At 40.2% G+C, this 20202-nt stretch overlaps 1 protein-coding gene across 10 annotated transcripts in view; it reads left to right on the top strand.

Annotated features, from left to right (window-relative positions):
* Positions 1-20202, top strand: part of KCNMA1 (potassium calcium-activated channel subfamily M alpha 1) — a 762160-nt gene that overhangs the window by 604618 nt on the left and 137340 nt on the right. For 9 of the 10 annotated variants that reach the window (XM_007962879.3, XM_038010343.2, XM_007962885.3 and 6 more), the window contains exons 16-18: positions 4624-4692; positions 13914-14000; positions 18511-18587. In XM_007962879.3, the coding sequence (XP_007961070.1) occupies positions 4624-4692; positions 13914-14000; positions 18511-18587 (233 nt within the window). Of the gene's footprint in view, positions 1-4623; positions 4693-13913; positions 14001-17996; positions 18356-18510; positions 18588-20202 lie in introns of those variants that run through there. The other variant, XM_038010350.2, reaches the window with a different exon arrangement.

The following is a 20202-nucleotide window of genomic DNA, read 5'->3' on the forward strand; positions in this document are numbered from 1 at the left end:
TCCTGCGTTGGACATATTGGGGCATTTTATTTTAGAAACCAAGAATTAAGTTATTGCTAGCTTATGGCTGATTTTATCCCATTTATCACATAGTGAAGGCTTTCTTGCTTCCTTTTTTCCCCTTACCTCACCTCACCCTGCTTCCTGATTTCACACCAGTCCTGTAAATATTGAAACACTGTAAGTTGAGTAAAGGCAGAATTAGAGTAAGGATTAGATGGCTAATGCCCATTCTTCTTTACCAAAAAATGGTGCTGAGTGATGCGAGTAAATGTTTAACCAGAGAACATCAGTTCTGGGTAGACTGAAAGTATATATATTCTTGAAAATGTAAGGGGTACATAAGGGCATAAGAGGGTCTCTAGAAGGTCCCAAGGACAAATTGTTGTATTTTAGAATTGGACTTGCATCTTGGCATTGTGGACTGAAGGCAAAAATTAGATTCCCAGAGCATATCACTACTTTTATTTCCTTCTGTATCCTTCCTTTCCCATCTGTCCACTTCTAACAAATAAGACAAGCTAAGAAGCAGCTTGTTTCATGATTCTGTACTGACTTCCAAGCTTTCTCTGCATAGACTTTCCTAGTTTGCCACTTTATCTTTTCTCCATCACTCCAGCCACTCATGAGGTTTACTCCCCATTCATACATGCATTTATTTATCCAGCCTTTACTGAAGGCTTACACTTTGAACTTTGCAAAATGCCAGTGAGGGAAAGCATGCATTCTGTACAGGAAAAACTCAGTCTAGAGGGAAGAGATAAGTAAACAAGTCATTACCACACCAGCTCCCCTGTTCACTCAGCTTCCTCAGCTCTTCCCCACTGGACACCTCCAACAGAGGCTACATCTCTACAACAGGATGCAGTCCTTAAGCCCAGGATTGTGACATTGGCCAACTCTCTGTGGCAGGATCTAACAAAAAAGTGTGATTTGAACACTCACAGAGGGAGCCATAGCTCTGCTTCCAGTGTAAATCATGGTTTATTATACTTGATTTGTATTCTGCAATATCCAGAGGATACATATTATAGTAGGGATTAAAAACTTAGCTACCTGTAAGGTTCAGGCAGTTAGCAACAAAGAATGAAGAGTGAGGCCATCTGAGACAATAGAGAGTGGTGGGGACTGTGGCACATTGGAGAACAAACATCCCATCCAGAGGGATAAGTGCTTCACACCCTTTTCACCATGTGGAATGTGGTGCCAATGTAGCCATATCTGATTTTTCAAGGAAAGCTGAAAAGCCAGTTTTTATGTGAATTCACTTGTTGGCATCTATTTACAGTTTTTTAAAAAACACTGTACTTACCAAACAGAATGTGTCTGCCTGTTGGGCTTGTGACTGCCACTACATTTCCTCTCTTCTGATGAGAAGCATCTGTGCAGCACATTGCATCAAAGACTTGATTTCTACTTTTGGCGTTTTACATAAAAGTCAATTGACCTTGACCTAGTTGCTCTCCTCTGTTTGGACCTCAGTTTGTCATCTGCCTAGGAAGGGCAGGATCGGCCAATCTTGAAGGGCTTGAATCTGAAAATCTGTGTTGTGGCACGGCTTGCCTATGTTCCCTCTGTTCAAATCATTCTCTCCCTCTCCTTTCCTTTGGCCAGTGGGCAACAGCTTGTTTTGGGTCAAAGGACTTCTTAAAAAGGGACTTCTATAAGGCATTATAGAATCATCTTAGGTATGGATTTGAATGTTTTGACATTATGGATTTAAAACTGGAAGAGGACTCAGATCTGCAGGACCATCCTGTATAAGGTTAAGGAATGAATACAAGGCCACATAGATTTTAGGACTTTCTTGTAGTAGGAAATTCTTTTCTTTTTATATCCAGTTGGTAAATGGTACTGTAGTAACTAGGAAGACATAATTCACCATTACTGTGAACTGTTACCTCCCTTCTTTCCAGTGGGATTAGGTTTACAAAAGCAATGAAGATATTTGATCCCATGAACTACCAGAGTCCCAAATTGGACTGGTCATTGCTCATAGGATATTAGCAAATTAACCTTTGCACGATCCATACTAAGTTTAAGATCAGCCTTCTCCCTGATGTTTTGGTATTTGACTACTATTTACATTAGAAAGTGGTTACTTAATTTGGTAATTTGGTTCAATGAACATTGCATAAGCTATATATATATTTTAAAAAACAATTTAAGTTCTAGAAGTAACAGTCCCATAAAGGGTGCATGTTAGCAGTGCTCTTTGGGACATAAATTAAGGAAGGCATTTTCCAGCTGTAGTTGGATATGTGTGTTGGTGTTTCAGCAAGCTGCCCAATCAGCACAAAGCCCAGGTCATTGGAATCTTCTGGCAGGAATCAGAAAACCTGCAAATCACAGAAGATCCCAGATATGCCTGTATAGAAGTGGTCCTTTGACATCTGACTGTCTGCTGAAGGCAGTGCTGGGGACCACAACCTCACATGTAGGAATGAGCAATTGATCTCACTCCCTGGAGAGCATGAAGCCATCAGCAGTACTTTCTTTGAAAGCAACACATCCCCATATCCAGCACATCTGATTATGTCACTTTTCTATTTTAAACCAACTAAAATCCCCCAATTCCACTTAAAATAAGCTGCAGACTCCTTGCTCTGGAAAGCAAAGACCTCATGATCTTGTTCCCACCTCATTTCCTGACCTAATCACTGTCACACTTGACTTTGCTCACTCAGCTGCAGTCTTACTGGATTTATTGCTGATCCTCAAACACCCAGAGCTCTTCGCTGCCTCAGGGCCTTTATGCTTGCTGTTTCTGCTTCCTAGAAAGCTCTTTCCCCATATCTTCTCATCATGCTGTTGTGCTCCCTGCATCCTCAGAATGGTCCTCCTGAACCATCACAGATGATATACTTCTTGTGAGTTACTCTTTATATTCTTAGGTTATTTTATTTTCAACTTAGAACTTGTCATCATCTAGGAATTTATTATTTATTCACTTGTATATTTGCTTATTGTCTGTCTCTCCCAATACAAAATAGGCTTCACTGGAGATCGAGATGTAGTGTATCCTGCCAGGTATCAACTAGACACCTTAGGCAAGTTACATGGACTTTCTGATCCTTGGTTTCATCACGTGTAAAATGGAGCTATCAATAGAAGTCTGAATAATTGGGGTAATAGCTTTCTCTTAGGGATATTGAGGGGATTAAATTGAACCACCAGGAAGCCCTCCCCACATTGTGACCCAGTACCTTATCCCCCTTACAATGCTGGAGCTGAATAAATAAGCATCAACTCATTGTTCAATCTATCAGTTAATCTGTTATTCAAAATGGTAATGCTCATTGTAGAAACTTGTCATACATCATGTATAATTATTTTGTTTATGTGAGCTTTTATTCTATAAGTATGTAAGTGTATAGTGTCATCTAATTGTATTGTGTCATTTACATGTTCATGTCTTTTTATATATTTGTTCTATTTACATGTTCATGTCTTTTTGTATAATATTATTTGTTGATCTTATATCTTGCAATATTCTGTGAAAAGCCATTTAGAATGCTAATACCATATTGCATTGTACTTTATTGCCTTATTATTGGACATTTAGGTTGTTTTCTATTTTTCTACTCTGTATAAATAATACTTACTCTGAACATCTTTAAGCATAAACATTTTACTGCACCTTTTGTTATTTTCTTAGATTTGAAACCCAGTAAATGGAAACCATTTGTTTGTTTAGCTTCTCTGTATCGGTATGTCTATTCACTATGCACTGTGGAGAATTCCAAACAAGTTCAGGACTCTTAAGGAAGTTGCTCTGGTTAAGGAGACAAAGTTCAGACATGTGAAACAATAGGGAGCGACCATAGCCAGTATAAAATTAACTAAAGGCTCAGTGATTTGGTTACAGACAAGGTGCTGGGAGAGTTTTGAGAATAGAAAATCACAGGGTAGCAGAAACTGGAGAAGACCTACTGCTTGGAAGATTAGAGTTGATGTAGCCTGGGAGGATGGGTTGGGAAGAGAGAAGAAGGGATGGGGAGTGGGGGATGCACAAGCGAAGGAATGGAAACAGGAACAAGCCAGCCTTAAAGCAGTCTGCTCTGCAGTCAAGAGCAGCAGGCAGATGAGGTGAGACAGCTAGGATGGAGCCAGGAGTGACGATGCCATCGTCATGTGCTGGGCACCTACACAGAGGCCAAGTATTATTACCATCATTCCAAGCACACAGGGGTCTGTTCAGAACAAGAATATGAGCCATTTTTACAAAAGACTGAAATGGAATCCAAATAACAGGTCCAGCTGGTCCAAATCTTTCCCTCCCCCTGTAGTTAACATTTTACTACCCGACGGAGTAACTAATGAATCTGGCCCAGTGTAAATCCCCAGGCACAAATCCCTGCTTGGGCTCTGTGTCTAGACAGCCAGACCTGAGTGCAATTTGCACTTTGAGCATCCAGCACCTTATCACTTGCAAGAAATCAGGTTTAACAGGGAAGATGGGGAGGTGTTGCTTCCACCCCTCCCTTTGGCACAGTGCCGGTGGAATGAGGATCCCCCTCTGATAATGACTGCATTAGGAGACTGAAAGATCGTAATAGTGTTTGTTATGTGACTCTGGTCATTCAGAAGCACTGATTGGGAGGCTTCTCCATCTCATTGCAGGCTGTGTTTTGTGAAGCTCAAGCTCCTAATGATAGCCATTGAGTACAAGTCTGCCAACCGAGAGAGCCGGTAAGTTTGCGGTGACCCAGCGGCCGGCTGACACTTTTGGTGGTGAGAGTGCATTCTGAGAACGGTCGGTTCACTTCTGCTTTCTTGTGAATTATTTATCTGCATGGAACCAGATGTAACACCTCTCTGACCCTAGAGCACATTTTGAGGGTCCCCCGGACACTGCAGCTTCTATGCCAGACCAGCCTGGCATCCAAAACCCTGCTGGGCATTCAGAGAGTGTTTCTCCAGGGAAGAGGGATGAGTCCTACAAAATATCTCCATCTGATCATGCCGACCTGGACTTTTCACCTTCTAAGTGTTAAACCAGACCTTAAAACCCTTTTTTACTGCTGTGAGCAAAAAAGCAGGTGGACTCTGGCCTCCTTTACAGCAGCCTTGGGGTAGAGCTGTGAGGGGAGACACCAGCTCTCTTGATAGCCAAATTACAAGCAGCCTATTGTGTACCATATGTGCTTCTCCCGGTGCAACCAAAATCCAGGTGGCAGAATATCAGCTTCATGTAAATGAGCCAGGAGAGTGGGGCTCAGAGGCAGGAGCTCTCTTTATTTATGTATTTTACACTTAATTGTGTGCAAATCAGACTGATGAGGGACTGTGTCTGGTTGAAATAGATAACATCCCAGTCAATATATGAGTTCACGCTGGAGGTGGGAAGCATCATGCTAACAAGAAATTTTGCTGATGGAGTACTGTACGCCTTACAGATAAAATAGAGATGATTTTTTTGCTCCCCAATTCTTGTCAATAGTTTTGGAAGAGAGCTCACTGATAAATGCTCAAGCTTTTGTTCTGTGAAATGACACCCATAGTCTATTCCTTATAGTTTATTTTTTTGATCCTGCAGATGCCCAAATGTAGAGTGCAGATCCCTCCAACAAATACCTTAATACCTGAGCAGAGTACAGGGGAAGACTGATCTCTCCAACAAATACCTTAATACCTGAGCAGAGTACAGGGGAAGACTGATCTCTCCAACAAATACCTTAATACCTGAGCAGAGTACAGGGGAAGACTAGAAGTTTCCTTTTATCATCATTTAAGGAGTTTTCCTTATCTGGGTGAATAACCCAATATAGCCAGACTTTCAAATGTACAGTCTGTGTCTATGACAAGGCAAAACAGAAGAAAAGAAAACACTGGATTGTAAACAGATCAATCCAATGTTTTCTTTTACGTTAACTACCAGATCAGATTGCTCACAACGTCAATCTGGTTAAATGTTAAGCTATTTTGAAAACCCAAATCAACCAAAAGGAAGAAAAAATGGTAGATTTGGTGGCCATATGTAGAACATGGCTGTAGCAGTTAACAAGTATGTAGGTAGATAAATATTTTCTTTTCATGTTGGCAAAGTGAAGAATATTGTTTGCAAAAACTGAGAGTCCTGGTTATTTGTTGTTCAGCAGATGAGGTGGAATTTTCTGGGATTACTGTTTACCCATGTTTTTGCCAATACTCACTTGTACCTGTGTAGGGGAACTGTGTGTATCCTGGATTTTTGCAAATGATATTCTCCGTGTTGCCAAGTCAGCAAATCTTGGTGTAACTCAATGTTCTCTATTTACTTTTGTGCATCTTTCAAAAAAAAAGGTCGTGATGTGGGTGACGTTGATGCTGAATAGTGTTTTTACCATTCTGGAATAATCTGACTGCAGAGATTGCACCCTGAACCTTGAGCAGTTGTCTCTCATTCATTGCCTTTTGGTCCCAAGGAGAGAAAAAGAGCGAAAGGCTGTTAATGGTTCATCGTGAACTCAATGTCACTCTTCTAAGAAAACTAACTCAGAGCACTCCCTGAAGACGAAACTTTTCTTGGATAGGCCCTTCAACTGAGTCACAATTCTGAGATGTTTTCAACAAAGCCATATTTATAGATATAATTTTTAGTGTGTATATATATATTTTTTTAATTTTTTTTTCAGAAAAGGGCAAAAAGGACTTGTTTGGCTTTGTTTGGGCTTTCTTTGTGCAGTTGCCAGCTTTAATTCTCAAATGTGGCTTGGTCTCAGTGTGGAAGCACATTGGTTGTTGTGGAAAAAGGTGTGTTTGAGGGAATGTGGATCATGCCTCTGAGAAAACACAGGACTTATCAAACACAATATCCATGTTAAAGATAAACATTTTTATTTGATCTTCCCTGAGATAATAATTTTAATGTTCTTCTTTATTTAAAATGTCCCACTTCTTTTCCTCTCACATTTTCTAACTGACTGGGTGTGAAAATTCAAAGGACCTGCTTCTCCTTCCCACCTTCTTTAACCTGTGTTTAACTACCTTCTTTGTTGTTGGTTTCACCCCATGATACTGTTTTCATGCTTTGCTGAAAAACCTTGTTTTCACATGCATCCTTCAAGTGATTTGAAACAAAGGTTTTATTCCTTCTTTCCTTTTGGTGTCAGTCAATTTATTATCAAATTGTTTGATTTTAAATTCTTTTCTTGTCGTTTTGCAGAAGCCGAAAGCGGTATGCACTCTTCGTTAACTTTTCTTCCAACCTCCACCCTCTATCTTCACTCCTAACCACAGGACTAACCATTTGCCAAGAATTCAAGAAGAGAGAGATTATATATATGTATATATAATCTCATTCCCTTGTCTAGTGTATATATATTATATATATGTGTGTGTGTATATATATACATATATATACACCCCTCTCCAACTAGAGTACATACATTGGAAGTAGCCTATTTCTGTTCCTGTTTGATTTGTTGGTTCTTTTGGATGACGCACTAACTTCTTTGCAGGAAACCTAAAAAAGGAAAGGCACACTCCTGTTTTCAGTCATGGCACCAATAATGGGAACAAATACTATGAAAGTTGAACAGGAGGATGCTTCTCTCCAGCCCTTTGTGTCTGTTTCTGTATTGTCCTGATGTGTCTTGGTGTCCGCTGGACTCTGGCGCCATTTTGTCTACATACCACATCCACATTCCCAGTGACCTCCTCCTCCCTGTGTTGAGTTTCTTGTCTGTAGAGCAGAGTTCATGTCCTTTTATCCACAAAGCAGAGACCAAGCCCTTACACTTTGATTTTTCCTTACATTTATTTTGGTGATAACATTTTGAATATTTTATTTCTCAGGCAGTGCTCAGTATAGACTTAGAACACTGCTATTAAATTGCCAGATTATCACACTTGATTTACAGAGTTAGTACTGTTTATTAAGACAAACTCGTGGCTCTTTTTTTCCTAGTGTGTTTGGGCATATTTCTTAATACGAAGCTTCTCAATTTCACCATGTGATTTCACCCTGTTTTGCTGCTGTTTTACATTGCATGAAGCATGACTAAATCATCATCAAGGGCATTTTAAAAAAAAACTTTTGGGTTAATAGTTCCAGGACAGCTTTTCAATAATGTGTTCTCTAAGACAATATTGTTGAAAACATACTATTGAGATGCCTACTTGTTCATCTTTTCAAGTTACTTTTGTCCGTGATTGTAATCACTATCATGTGTTTGTGTTTGTAATTGTGTGTGTGTGTGTGTGTATTTGTCTGTATCTCTTTCCAAAGTCTGATTCTTCTGTGATTTTTGGAGTACATGTGTATAGAGGTGGCTTCCTGTCAGTTTGGCATTATTGATATGATCCAACTGCGAGAAGTTACTGCAACACTTTGCATCTTAAAGGTCCACAGTGGTTGCACCTCTGCTGTTGGCTTTTGGCCTTTGAGTCCTTTTATCTTGTGGTGAAGGCATGTTGTGATGTAGGCATGACTTGTCCTAAGTATACCAGAAAATGATTTGGCTTGCTCCCAGAACCAAATATCCAGCATTATCCTTTCTAGATCACCTCTTTCTTCCCCATCCCATATGGCTAATATTTTTTGTATATGCAAAATATATTTGAAAATGCCATTTCTAAAGTTATCGAGATGGATGCAGGCTGAGTAAGTCCTCACCAGTATCTCTGGTGGACCATAGTGGCAGTCATTTGAGTCTGACCAACTGGGAGCAATCTTTATCATGCTGTCTGTGTGTGAGTGAACTGGGCTTAAGTATATTGACACATGAAATACACAACTGTGTCTCCAATGGTATCTGAAAGTAAAAGTGTGTGTGTCTAGTTGTGTGGGACTCCAGCAGCACATATTTTAAAGCCCAGAAAAAATGAAAAGTTCCAGAAAGGTGATAAGATTTGAGATGTGGGGTTTCTCCAAAATGTGCCTGCACATGGCCTATAAACTACAAATGCAGTTATACTCCCTGAGAGGGGACACAATTGGTTCAAACAAAGTTCCAACTGAGAGTCATTGTATATGAACTTGTGTGATCAAAGAAGCCTCTTCTCAATGGCATGATTCATCTGGGCATAGCATGAACGGAAACCGTAGATGGTTCTTATTTGCTTGCTTTAGTTAATGAAGTCCCATTAGCTTGCTAGACACAAATATAATTACTACGTTATCAAGTACAAACTATGTTCTCATATGAGTCATGCTATTTTTTTTTAAATTGCCTGAGGAATGGTACATTACACCTACCAAAAATGAAAGGGAGAGGAGAGAAATATATATCTATCATATTTACCTGTAATGGATAGACGTTTCCTTAAACAGTATCTGTTTCAGTTGAATTACCAATCATTGGCTGTCTCCAGAAACAGGAAACAAGTAAAGTTTACAATGATTGAAGACAAAACTAGATGTCTCCCAGTTATGCACAAGTGGTGGAGAAAGGAATACGTTTCTTTCCTCCATCAAGCTGCAGTCTTCCAACCTGACCCAGTGTTTAGCAAGAAATACTCGACGAAGTGTGATACAACTTGAGACATGGTGTTGCTCTCATGGAGGGACCTGATAGAGACATTTCCCCATGGGACTGAGCCCCGTTAGCCAATTCCATGTGGATGTGTTTTATGTGTAGGAACCCATATTTCTCTTTGAAGGTTTGCTTTCAATGTTGAAATCAATTGCTCCAACTTCACAAGTGGCATGCTGTTTACATATTGGGATATTTACATATTCATACTTAATGCCTCTGAGAGATTGCTAGTTCATTGGCCAATCCCCTAGCCCTAGCAGAGGTGTAGTCACTCCTTTAATCAGCCTGACTGATGAGAATTGTAGCTTGTTCTTTGAAAGAAAACTGTGACCTCCTTTCCACTTATTTGTGAAGAAGGAAAACTTCTGGGACTGAGGTTTTAAAAACTAATTTTTTAAATTCATTCAACAAATAGTTGAAATGTGCCTGTTGCATGCAATGCTCTAAGCCTGCTACTCCAAAAAACTCAAAGGTAAACAGAATGTGATCATGTTTTGTACCCTTCTACTCAACTGTGGGTTCCTTACAGAAAATACGTATTTGCTGCATGTAGGAGGTGAGTAAACACACAATAAGTCGAGACTGAAAACTAGTCTGAGAGCAAAAGAAACAGAGACAGCAAGTATCCTTGAAGAAAGGACCACACTAGCCCTGTGCTTCCAGCTGTCACTGGATGTTTTCTGTTGAAACCAGTAAGGTCAAAGAAGAAAGGATAATTTATATATTCCTTGAAATGAGGGAAAGTCCACCTCTGCCAAGATGTCCTTGTTGGAATTCTGTTAATGGATATATGGGCTTTTTCTCTTAGAGATTTTCATGATTCTTCACATGACACATGTTGAAGTTTATCTCTGATAAACTAGTGAATTACATAAAGTTGGAGCCAGAGAACTGATTTAGAGTGGTGCACAGGGAGAGAGACTGCTGGCAGTCATTAGAACAAAACAAACTTAACATTGGATACTCTCCTAAAGAGATCAGAGATCCTCGGAAAAATTTATGTATTCCTATTAGAAGGTCAGTAACAAATTCTAAAGATAGTAGGCAAAAGGGGGAGAAAGTCACTACTATCCAAAATCCTTGTCTTTTTATATTTTGAAGAAGAGGGGGATTAGCATTTTATTTAAACTTTCTAGATTTGGAATGTGTATAGAAGACTTAATGTCTAAAATAAGTATATATAGATATAGATATAGATATAGATATAGATATAAAACCAGTAATGTAGTTCCTGGTGCTTCAGCACCAAGAGCATCTTTATGTATCTAGATTTCTTTCTTTCATTGTTTCAAGGGCTGGGTCCATTCTTTAGATTCCCACCCAGAAGGCTGCCTTAGCCTTAGCTGAGTACCTGCAAACAGTTCTGCCTCACATCTGACATGGGGATGGTTTAACCCCCCTCACCTCTGTTCACAGGGAATAAGAGGGCATCCTGGAATCCACATGACCTGTGGGGCAATTAGAGATGCTTTTGGTTCCTTACACAATCAGCCATAGATTTAAGGAACAGAGGATACTTCACTATGCAGACAAAAGTCAGTCTAAATTAGCTGACCACCAGATATTGTGCAGGGATAAAATGTTTTGGATTTCCTTGCAGTCAGTGGAAAAGTCTTCCAATGACAGTAGGGTACCTCCTGGGTCATTTATTAGCAGCAAGGACAAAGTGGAGAGTAATGGTGCTGTGAGCATTTATTTACCTCTCAGTTTTATAATCACCTAACTCACTGAGAGTAGCAACTATGAATTTAAGACCTTCTATGTGTCAGTCATGTTGCACATAGTACATTCTTTAACTCTCTTAGAGACATTGTAAGCTAGCGATTATTCACCCATTTTATAGATGAGAAGTGTGAGGATTACCTGCGTTTATAAAGCCAGGACCCAAAGAGGTGAGACCTGATTCATGTGCCTGAACCCTTAACCAACATCAGCAGCAAACCTGAAACACAAATGTTCTTTACATCAGAGCCCCAAATCTTTCTTCTCCACTGCACTAACTGGACTAAAGCAAGCTCAAAGGCTATAATAAATTATCTCAACCTGCACTCTCTACAATGCCAATTCTAAATGTTCACTGTAGGCTAATTCTTGTTCATTGTTGATAAAGAATAATGAAACACAAAATGTGAAAAAAGGAAACAGCATTCTATGTGATGCTTATTTGGTTCATATAAGACTTTGATGTGGGTCAGATTTTTCCTTTTGAATTCTGTTGTTCAAATCATGATAGGATTTTTTTTCCATTCAGAATTTTTTTTCTTGCATTTTTTATATGAATAATGTCAAAATGTAGGCTTTTATAACTTTGAGGAACTAGCTCCTTTAGGCTCCAGAAGTGCATGGAATATTTTGTGTAAGTCCTTATACATTATTCTGTAGTGTACAGTTCTTTACCCTATAATTTAATCTCATTAATGGGCAAGGTATTTTGATAAGAAGCCTGTATTATATTCCATGGGGTCAGCTAGAGAAAATCTCTGATAACTTTGTTGAAAATGAAATGCACTTTGGCTTTTCTTTACAAGAATTAAGAAAAGGAACAGTAACTCACATGCACTGAGCCTTCTATACATCATCTCACTTGATTCTCTAAAGACTATTATTACCATTATCCACCTCTTGTAGGTAAAAAAGTTGAGTTCTAGGGAGATTTAGTAACTGGCCCAAAGTCAAACAGCTATTAAGGGGTAGCGTTGGAATTTGGACCCAAATTCTGATTGCAGAGCCAGGGCATGTAAAAACTGCCTTGCAGGAAAGGAGGTAAAAAAAAAAATGTGCGAAATTTAGAATCCTGCCCTTCTAAAACATCATACTGAATTGGCTTTGAAAGATAAATTCATCTAAACTGTATGAGCTCTGACACTTCGCCCTCGTGATTGCATGAAGTCAGAGGGCTCATTATACCCATGTGAAGAGTTGGCGGAGGGGTCATTAGAAGGTGCTTATGGAGAGCCGCTGCTCAGTGCAGGCCGTGCTATTAGTGTGGACTGCTGCTCTCTGATTTGGGAGGAATCTCATTGCTGCCTGTGGTTGTAGGGCTGAACAGTTAAATCTTCATAGCCTTTTGATATTATTGAGTGTTAATAATAGCCATGACACAAGTACAGTTTCCTCCTGTCAGGTCTTGTTATAAGTAATGGTAGATGTTCTTCTGACCACAGACAATTATTTTGCAATAATGGTCTGCTCAGAGGTCTCCCAACCAGGTGAACAAAGGTTCACCTGTGTCCTTCCTGTATGACTACAGACATATCACTTCACTGACCACAACACTTTTCTGAAATGGTTTACCAGTAGAAAAAAAGATTATGTGTTAATTACCATCCTCTATATTTTGATTGTTTGGGGCACCTGAGAACTTCCTGTAGACTGATTCCAAATATCTATTACCTTATTAAGCAACATCTTTTCAGAACAAGGAGTACCTCTGCTGTTTCTGTTGCTTCATTCAGAGTCCCTAAATTCAGTATCCATTAAGCCTGAAGTCTCTTCTCAGTCTGTGCATCAGACAATCTTGTATTCTGCTTTTGATCTGCAGAAAATTAAACTTGTTTGTTTCATCCATTTATTAGATTAGGATACATTTATCTCTTCTGTCAGTCCAAACACATCTTGGCCAGCTAATCTATTTACGCCACTTTGAAATAGGACAATGTATATTTAGGTTCCCACTTCTCTGCAGGGCAAGTTTTTTTAAGGGGTGGTTTGCATTTGTTTTCTCAATTTGCCTCAATTAGGACATGCTAGACACACATCTTATTCAAACACCCTGTAAGTTTTTATAAACAGCAGACTGGAATCGTTAAGTATATCCAACTGCTAACTTAAAACAAAAAAAAACTGTTTGGGTAAATCCAATTCTTCCTATAAAGGCTGTACATGGAATCAATTTCCATGTCCTTATCAATGTCATGAAGACGTTCAGTTTCCTTCTGCATTGGTTACAGGTGTCTTGTACCATTCCCCGTGGTAATATGTGGTGTGTGTACATGTATGTTTATGTATACATATAGGGGTCCCATTAATGCTCTGTCATTTAATGGAAAATTGTTGTAGCAATAGTTTCATCAGGCCAATAGGGCTTCTGTGTTGACCACCAATAGCGGTTTCAAAAGGAATGTATTCTGATGGACTTTGCTTCAAATCATATGCCCATGATGGCAGCTAGACTGCCCCATTATATAAACCCAGGCCCTAAAACTTTGATTTGCTTTGATTTCCTCAACTGGGAGCATGCCAACCTGGGAAGTAAGCAGTAGTGCTTAATGATGGCATTATCCAACTAAATGTATGGGGCAGTGGGCATTGGGCTCTGGACAAAATCTTTGGGGAAAGCTCTAGACTAGTGGGCCCCCTATAAACACAACAGTATGGTGTAGCCTTTGAGGTTTTATTCAGAACATGACCTCACAAATGTATCTTCTCTGTTTGTTTTTGTTCACTGAGCAGTATATTAATTAATCCTGGAAACCATCTTAAGATCCAAGAAGGTACTTTAGGATTTTTCATCGCAAGTGATGCCAAAGAAGTTAAAAGGTAAGAGTTTGTTTTCAACTGGCTTTCTTTCTGGCCCAGCCATAGATACCTTGACCCACGGAAGTAGGCAGGCTTCCATAACCCCAAAACTCCTTAACATGTCTATGGCCATCAATTGGTGTAAGAAAAACTTCCACGGACTCCTGTTCATGTAGTCAATTCCACATCTCTAAATGAGAATAATAAAATTTTAGAACTAAGAAGCCTAGTTACCTGCTCATTCATTTTATGAGGGAGAAAATGGGGGCTCAGAGAGCTGAATGACTGCTCAAGGTCATCCTGATTCCTCATGACCCAGAACAACATAACAAGACAACTGGCTCTTTGTCTAGTGCTCTTTACTTAATATTATCTGGGAAATTTACTTGAGAATTATCAGTTTTCTACTGTCCCTGCCAAATAGAATTTCAAAAGGTTGGGATTAATTTCAGATGGAATATGAAACTGGCTCTATTTCTGTTTGTGGCCTACTAGGTAAGTGGCTGAAGTTGTCAGCTTCAGTTGTTAAGCCACTCGAAGTACAGCACAGGATTTCATCGGCCTGCATGTTTCATGACATTTTTATTCGTACCCTTAAACCTGTTTAAGCAGCCTAGGAATTCACCAGGTCCTTTCCAGCACAACATGGAATATTGTTGTATTTGATTCTAGCCTATGAACTTGGATAAATTTACTAGCAGAAAATGCGATGCAAATGTTCAGACAGGTCATTCAGCTCAAGAGTAATATTCCATAAAATATTTTAAGTACATTATTAATTGTGAAGGTCTATCATTATTTATATAAGCCTATGGTCTTCATTGAATGAGTTCCTCGTCAAAGCCAGGCCTGTACTAGGTGTGCTACATTCTTTATTGCTGCTCTTCAAAATAACCCCGGAAGGTAAGTCTTCTTAAACACTCAGAGCTTTGGTTTCCTCATCTGTAAAACTGAGATAAGTGATTTGTCCCAGGCCATGAGGCACATAAGTAAGTGGCAGAGCCCAGAATGGAACTGGTCTTTCCTTTTCTAAAACCCACTCTCTTTCTACCAAATTTAATAATACTACCACATTCTTACAAAGGAGGGTTTATTACACCCCAGCACTATTTTAGGTACTAGGTTCTCTGTATCTAAAACTTGTTAAAATCTCACAGCAACCCCATGAGATAGGTAGCATTACTCTTTCCCACTTTACATATGAGGAAACTGAGGCACAACTTGGCTAACTAACTTGCCCAAAGTCATACTGCTAGTGAGGAATAAAGCCAGGAAGTTCGGTTCCAGAGCTTGCACTCTTAATTTTTTGCCTGGGTGGAGCCTGACACCCTGAGCACAGAACAATGACATGTGAGTGTGGATACTTAGGATCCTCTTCCTCCCCACCCACTCTAGCAAACTAAGCCATACTGGCTACAGAAGCTTTCAGGAAAAAGAAAATATGGGCTGGTGGAAGAAAAAAGAATTCTTAAACTGAGCTCTCTAATAACTTAAATTTATTTCTGCAAATTTGGGAAAGATTGCCATGATTCAATTGTAGGGGAAAAATACCTCCCTACTCAATTCACGGAATCTCCCTGTTGTTCAAGAGTATCCTGAGAACTGGGTACACCTGAGAAGGGAAATTAGGATGAATGGGACTGAACCTTCCCTCTCCCCATGCTCCAATCAGGTCTCCTGGAGAAGAAGCTTGTGCCCTTGTCCAGACTGTGAGACACAAAAGCTTGAAACAGCATCTCAGCACCAAGTACAGGAGGCTGGGGAGCACAGGAGCACCATATATCACGTATACCTCCCAGATAGCAAATATAACATGAAACTCCCATTTGTGTAATTCTATTTCCTATTGCATCTCTCACTAATGAATGTCACAAATACCAGGCCGTCCAAAAAACAGATTACCTCCTATATTAGGGAGTGCAATATGTCTCATTTCAGTGCTTTATGGTATTCACAAATACATGCTGACACAATCAGCTACAACACCAGCCTGTAATTTTCCATGGTGTGTGATGTGTCAAAGCAAATGCTGTCAGTTAGGGGATTTCAAATAGATGAAGACTGCAGAAAACCACAGAAAGGACATTGGAGATTTGAATGAAACTAAACAAGTTTTGTAAAAATGGAAAAGTAGATTATGATGATCTAGTATCGAGTTTGCACCCTCCTCTGCAAAAAAGCAGCAAAAGAAGTTAATGAATTCTGGCTCATAGAAAGCTTCAGATGCAGTGTTTTAGAAAATGAGGAGTGAAACCATCCCACTGCAGTCTTAAGAAGGTCACTTGAGGATGGACATTTGGGTACTTGCTCTTTCCTCCTTGCCACCAAATATTTTCCTTTTAAAATAACATTGGAACATAGACGTTAATATAGGAGTCACAAAACGGTGGCTCAGTGACTCAATTTGGCTTGCACATATGATTCTTTTGAGTCACAATTTTTAAAAATAAATGAGTTGCCAAGGTGAAAAAAGTTACGAGCTTTTATAAAAAAATCCTTATTACTCGTTTCTCCTGAAAAATTGGCAGACCTAACAATACTGGGAAGCAGTCTCAAACTCACTCATTCATTCACCCTTCAAATATGGGTAAGTCATTTACATTTAGAAGGTTCTATACAAGGCACCAGGGAAACAGTGGTGAACAATGGGAGAAGTCCCAACTCTCACAGGGCTCATATTCTAGGCAGGAAAGAATGACAATTTTTTTTTTTTTAAATTAATGGTAAAAGAATTAATGCAACTGAGTCACTGATTTGGGTTGGGTATAAGTGAAAGCTTCTCAGAGGGGATGGTATTTGAGCAGAGATTGAGATGAAGCTAAATAATCCATCAGGCAGGGATCAGATAGGAAGAGGAGATGGGCTGCGAAGAAGTTCATTGTGGGTAGGAACCCCAAGAAGGAAAGTGTGGCTAGGGAATAGATTTGGAGAGAGTGGTATGAGATGAGGTTAGAGAGAGGCAGAGGCTGGCTCCTAAAGCACTTTATAAAAAGGTTGGATCTGTTATAAAATGGAAATCACTGACAGCTTTAAGCTGATCTGATGTATATTTTGAAAAGGTCATTCTTCCTGCATTGTAGAGAATGAGAGGAATGGGGCAGGAGAAGAGGTGAGAGACTCAGCTCCTATTACACAGTTTAGGTGAGAGATGATGGCAGCTTGGACTGACCACTGAGTGGAGGTGGAGAGAAGTGGGTCCCATTCAGACTATATTTTGGAGAGTGTGCAGAACCCCCCAGTTAATTGGGTAGAAGTGAGGGAAAAAAGAGGAATGAAGGATGAAGGCTAGAGTCAGGGCTTAAATTGTGTTAATCTTAACCAAGATGAGGGATACTAGAGAATGAGCAAGTTTTGGGTAGTAGGAAGTTAAGCATTCTATCTGGGCTATGTTAGGTAGGAGATGTGTACTAAACATATACACAGTGATATCATAAAGGCAGTTGGATCTTAGAGTCTGGAGTTCTGGGGATAAGTGTGAATTGGAGATGAATATGTAAATGTGGGTGCTGTTTCTTGTCCTGGCAAGAAACAGATGACACACTTAAATGGGAAAAAGGAGGAGAGTTTTATGAAGAGAGTGTGTAAAGTTATGGGCAGATAGTTAAGGAAAACCAATAAGGGATGACCAAACACTCCAGAGCTAGCAAGAAAGGGGAGCCACCTTCACCCTAGATCTGTAGGGTCAAGGGGAAGGAGGGCTATCAGGAGCTGGGGAGAGAGGCTGTCATGTGCCATTTCATGGACCTGGCCAGGAGGGCACCCAGGGGGTCAAGGTGGTGACCTCATCCCCCCTCACCCTACAGTCTCCTGTTGACTCCTCCCACTGGACATGCAGACCAGGAAACTGGAGGACAAGGCCACAGTGAGAAGAAAACCATCATTTAGTGCATGTTCTCAGGGCTGGATAGCATGGGAATTGGTCCAGTCAGCATTGGAGTAAAATAAGCTATGAAACTCCAGAGGGGGTTTGACAGAGGAACCCACTGACTCGTGGCTTTCGTTTTTCCTTCTCTGCAGACCTCCTCAACTCTGTCTCACTTTGGCTGACCAGAAAAGGTGCTTTCAGAGTGACAAGGTTGATATTTTCATTTGACCGAGAAACGACATACTTCTGCCCCCTCAAGTATATATTTGACCAGACTGTGGGACTTTTGGTGTTGTATTTAACTTCCCCACCAAGGGCCCAGGGCTCATTGCCCACGTGTCCCCACGAGTAGCATCAAAGGCTGTTCTCAAAAATGAAAGACGAGTGAGCAGACGCAGTGTGTCACATCAGCAACTTTTTTCCCAGTTCCTTTGCAAATGGAAGTTTATGAAAAGGAGCACTAACTCAAATCACAGAATCCTGTGTTTGAAATAAACGGTCTTGCAACAAACATTTCCGTCTGCAAATGTCTAAACCTTTCAAAAGATTAAAGGAAATTAATGCTGGCGTGTTTCATTAATTTGGCACCACCGTGGAGGAAATGTGGTACTCATTTCATTTGGGTGGATTATGAAATGTGTCAGTTTTTCCATTCTCTTTTTCCAGGGCATTTTTTTACTGCAAGGCCTGTCATGATGACATCACAGATCCCAAAAGAATAAAAAAATGTGGCTGCAAACGGCGTAAGTAGTGTTTCTCTCCCGTCCCCTCCCTCTCTCATTCCTATTCCCCAAATTCCTTTTCCTTTCCTTTTCTTATTAGAGAAACACTAAACATCAAGAGTTTTCTTGAATATGTTTATGTTTCACCCACCAGTTTAAAGAAATATGAAATCAATACCTGTCCTTGCTTTGTTAGAGCAGAGGATGAAAAATCACCACCGTCAACACCTAGGAATGAACCCTGTGCCTAGTCCCTGCTTCTTTACTCTGGAGATGCCTCAGTAGATGTGTCCAGTCTAACAGAGACAAGTATGATATATAAAAAGAAGGAGAACTAAAGCCATAGAGAACGAAATGTTTTTGTATCATGTTTTCCAGTGGATTGGGTGCCCCTGGGTATATAGGGTTGAGAGAGAAACTAAATCTGAGGACTTGGTCTCCAAAATGGAAGTTGTCTCTTTCCATTTGGAATTCCTGCCAGTTTTAATACCACAGGCCAGAATTTGCAACTGTGATGCCTTCAGACTGCCCCCAAGAAAAAACTTTCCATTGTCAAAGGGCTTCAATTGCCATCGTCCCTAAGGTCGAGCTCAAGCACCGTTACTCTTTGGGGTAGACTAGACTGGGCTCAGTTGTTTCTGGCATATTCTGTCTCAAGACCCTTCTAAAGCTGTTTGCCACTGGGGCCTCTTGAGAAAGATATAGTGAGTCTAGAACGTGGAATTGTGAGCTCCTGAGACACCATGACTTAAGTGGCCTTTGCTTTGAGAAGGTTGTGCCTTTTGCAGTAATTATGCTGTATTGCCTAATAGAAATTGTTCTCAACCCTCGAAAAACAACAACAACAACAACAACAAAAAAGATACCATCCTTCCTATGGTGAGTTAGTGTTTTAAAAGCTCCTCACAATCATTGCTTTGATTCTCACCCTAACCCCATGTAATTGGCAGGGGTGTTATTAATCTCATTTTACAAAAAGAGGAAACTAAGCTTCCAAGTTTGAGAGGATGAGATTGCTGACAGTCACACAGCCAACATACAGGGATTTGGGCACACCTGAAGGCCTCTCTCTATTGATTCTCTGGGTGCTCTAACATTTTTTTGCAGAAGGGAAAGGAAAGATGGGCAGTCTTGGGTCTGATGAGTAAGAACAATTATGAAAGATGACCCCATAAAAATCCTGGTTCACAAGCAGAAGCCAGACAGAAGAGCACCATTTCTGAGGTATGCCACTGAAGGAAGGACGTTTTTCATTGTACTCCTAGAGTGGGTACAGAAAATGTAGAACCAGTCATCTATAACTATCACTCTGCTGGAGCATAGAGAAGTTCCTCAATCCATGGGGAAAATTCCCTTGGGGTGCACTCTTGGTCTAGAGAAGTTTCTGCAGAAATCCCCTCAGGATGGGGCAGCTTAGGCCCATGAGTTTCCTCCCCCTGTTTTCACTGACTTAATACAGCTGGTCCCCTTCCCCCACACTCTTACAAAGATGAGTATTTATTGATATCTCAAAACAAGAGCCTCTAATTTCTTGGGACCTAAGAATTCCCTGATTCTGACAATCTACCAAGAAGAGCATCTAAGAGAGAACAAGGCCTAGAACGAACCTCACTGCCCATTCAACCCCCACAGACCC

Source organism: Chlorocebus sabaeus, chromosome 9 (genome assembly GCF_047675955.1).
Source record: "Chlorocebus sabaeus isolate Y175 chromosome 9, mChlSab1.0.hap1, whole genome shotgun sequence".
Classification (NCBI taxonomy): domain Eukaryota; kingdom Metazoa; phylum Chordata; class Mammalia; order Primates; family Cercopithecidae; genus Chlorocebus; species Chlorocebus sabaeus.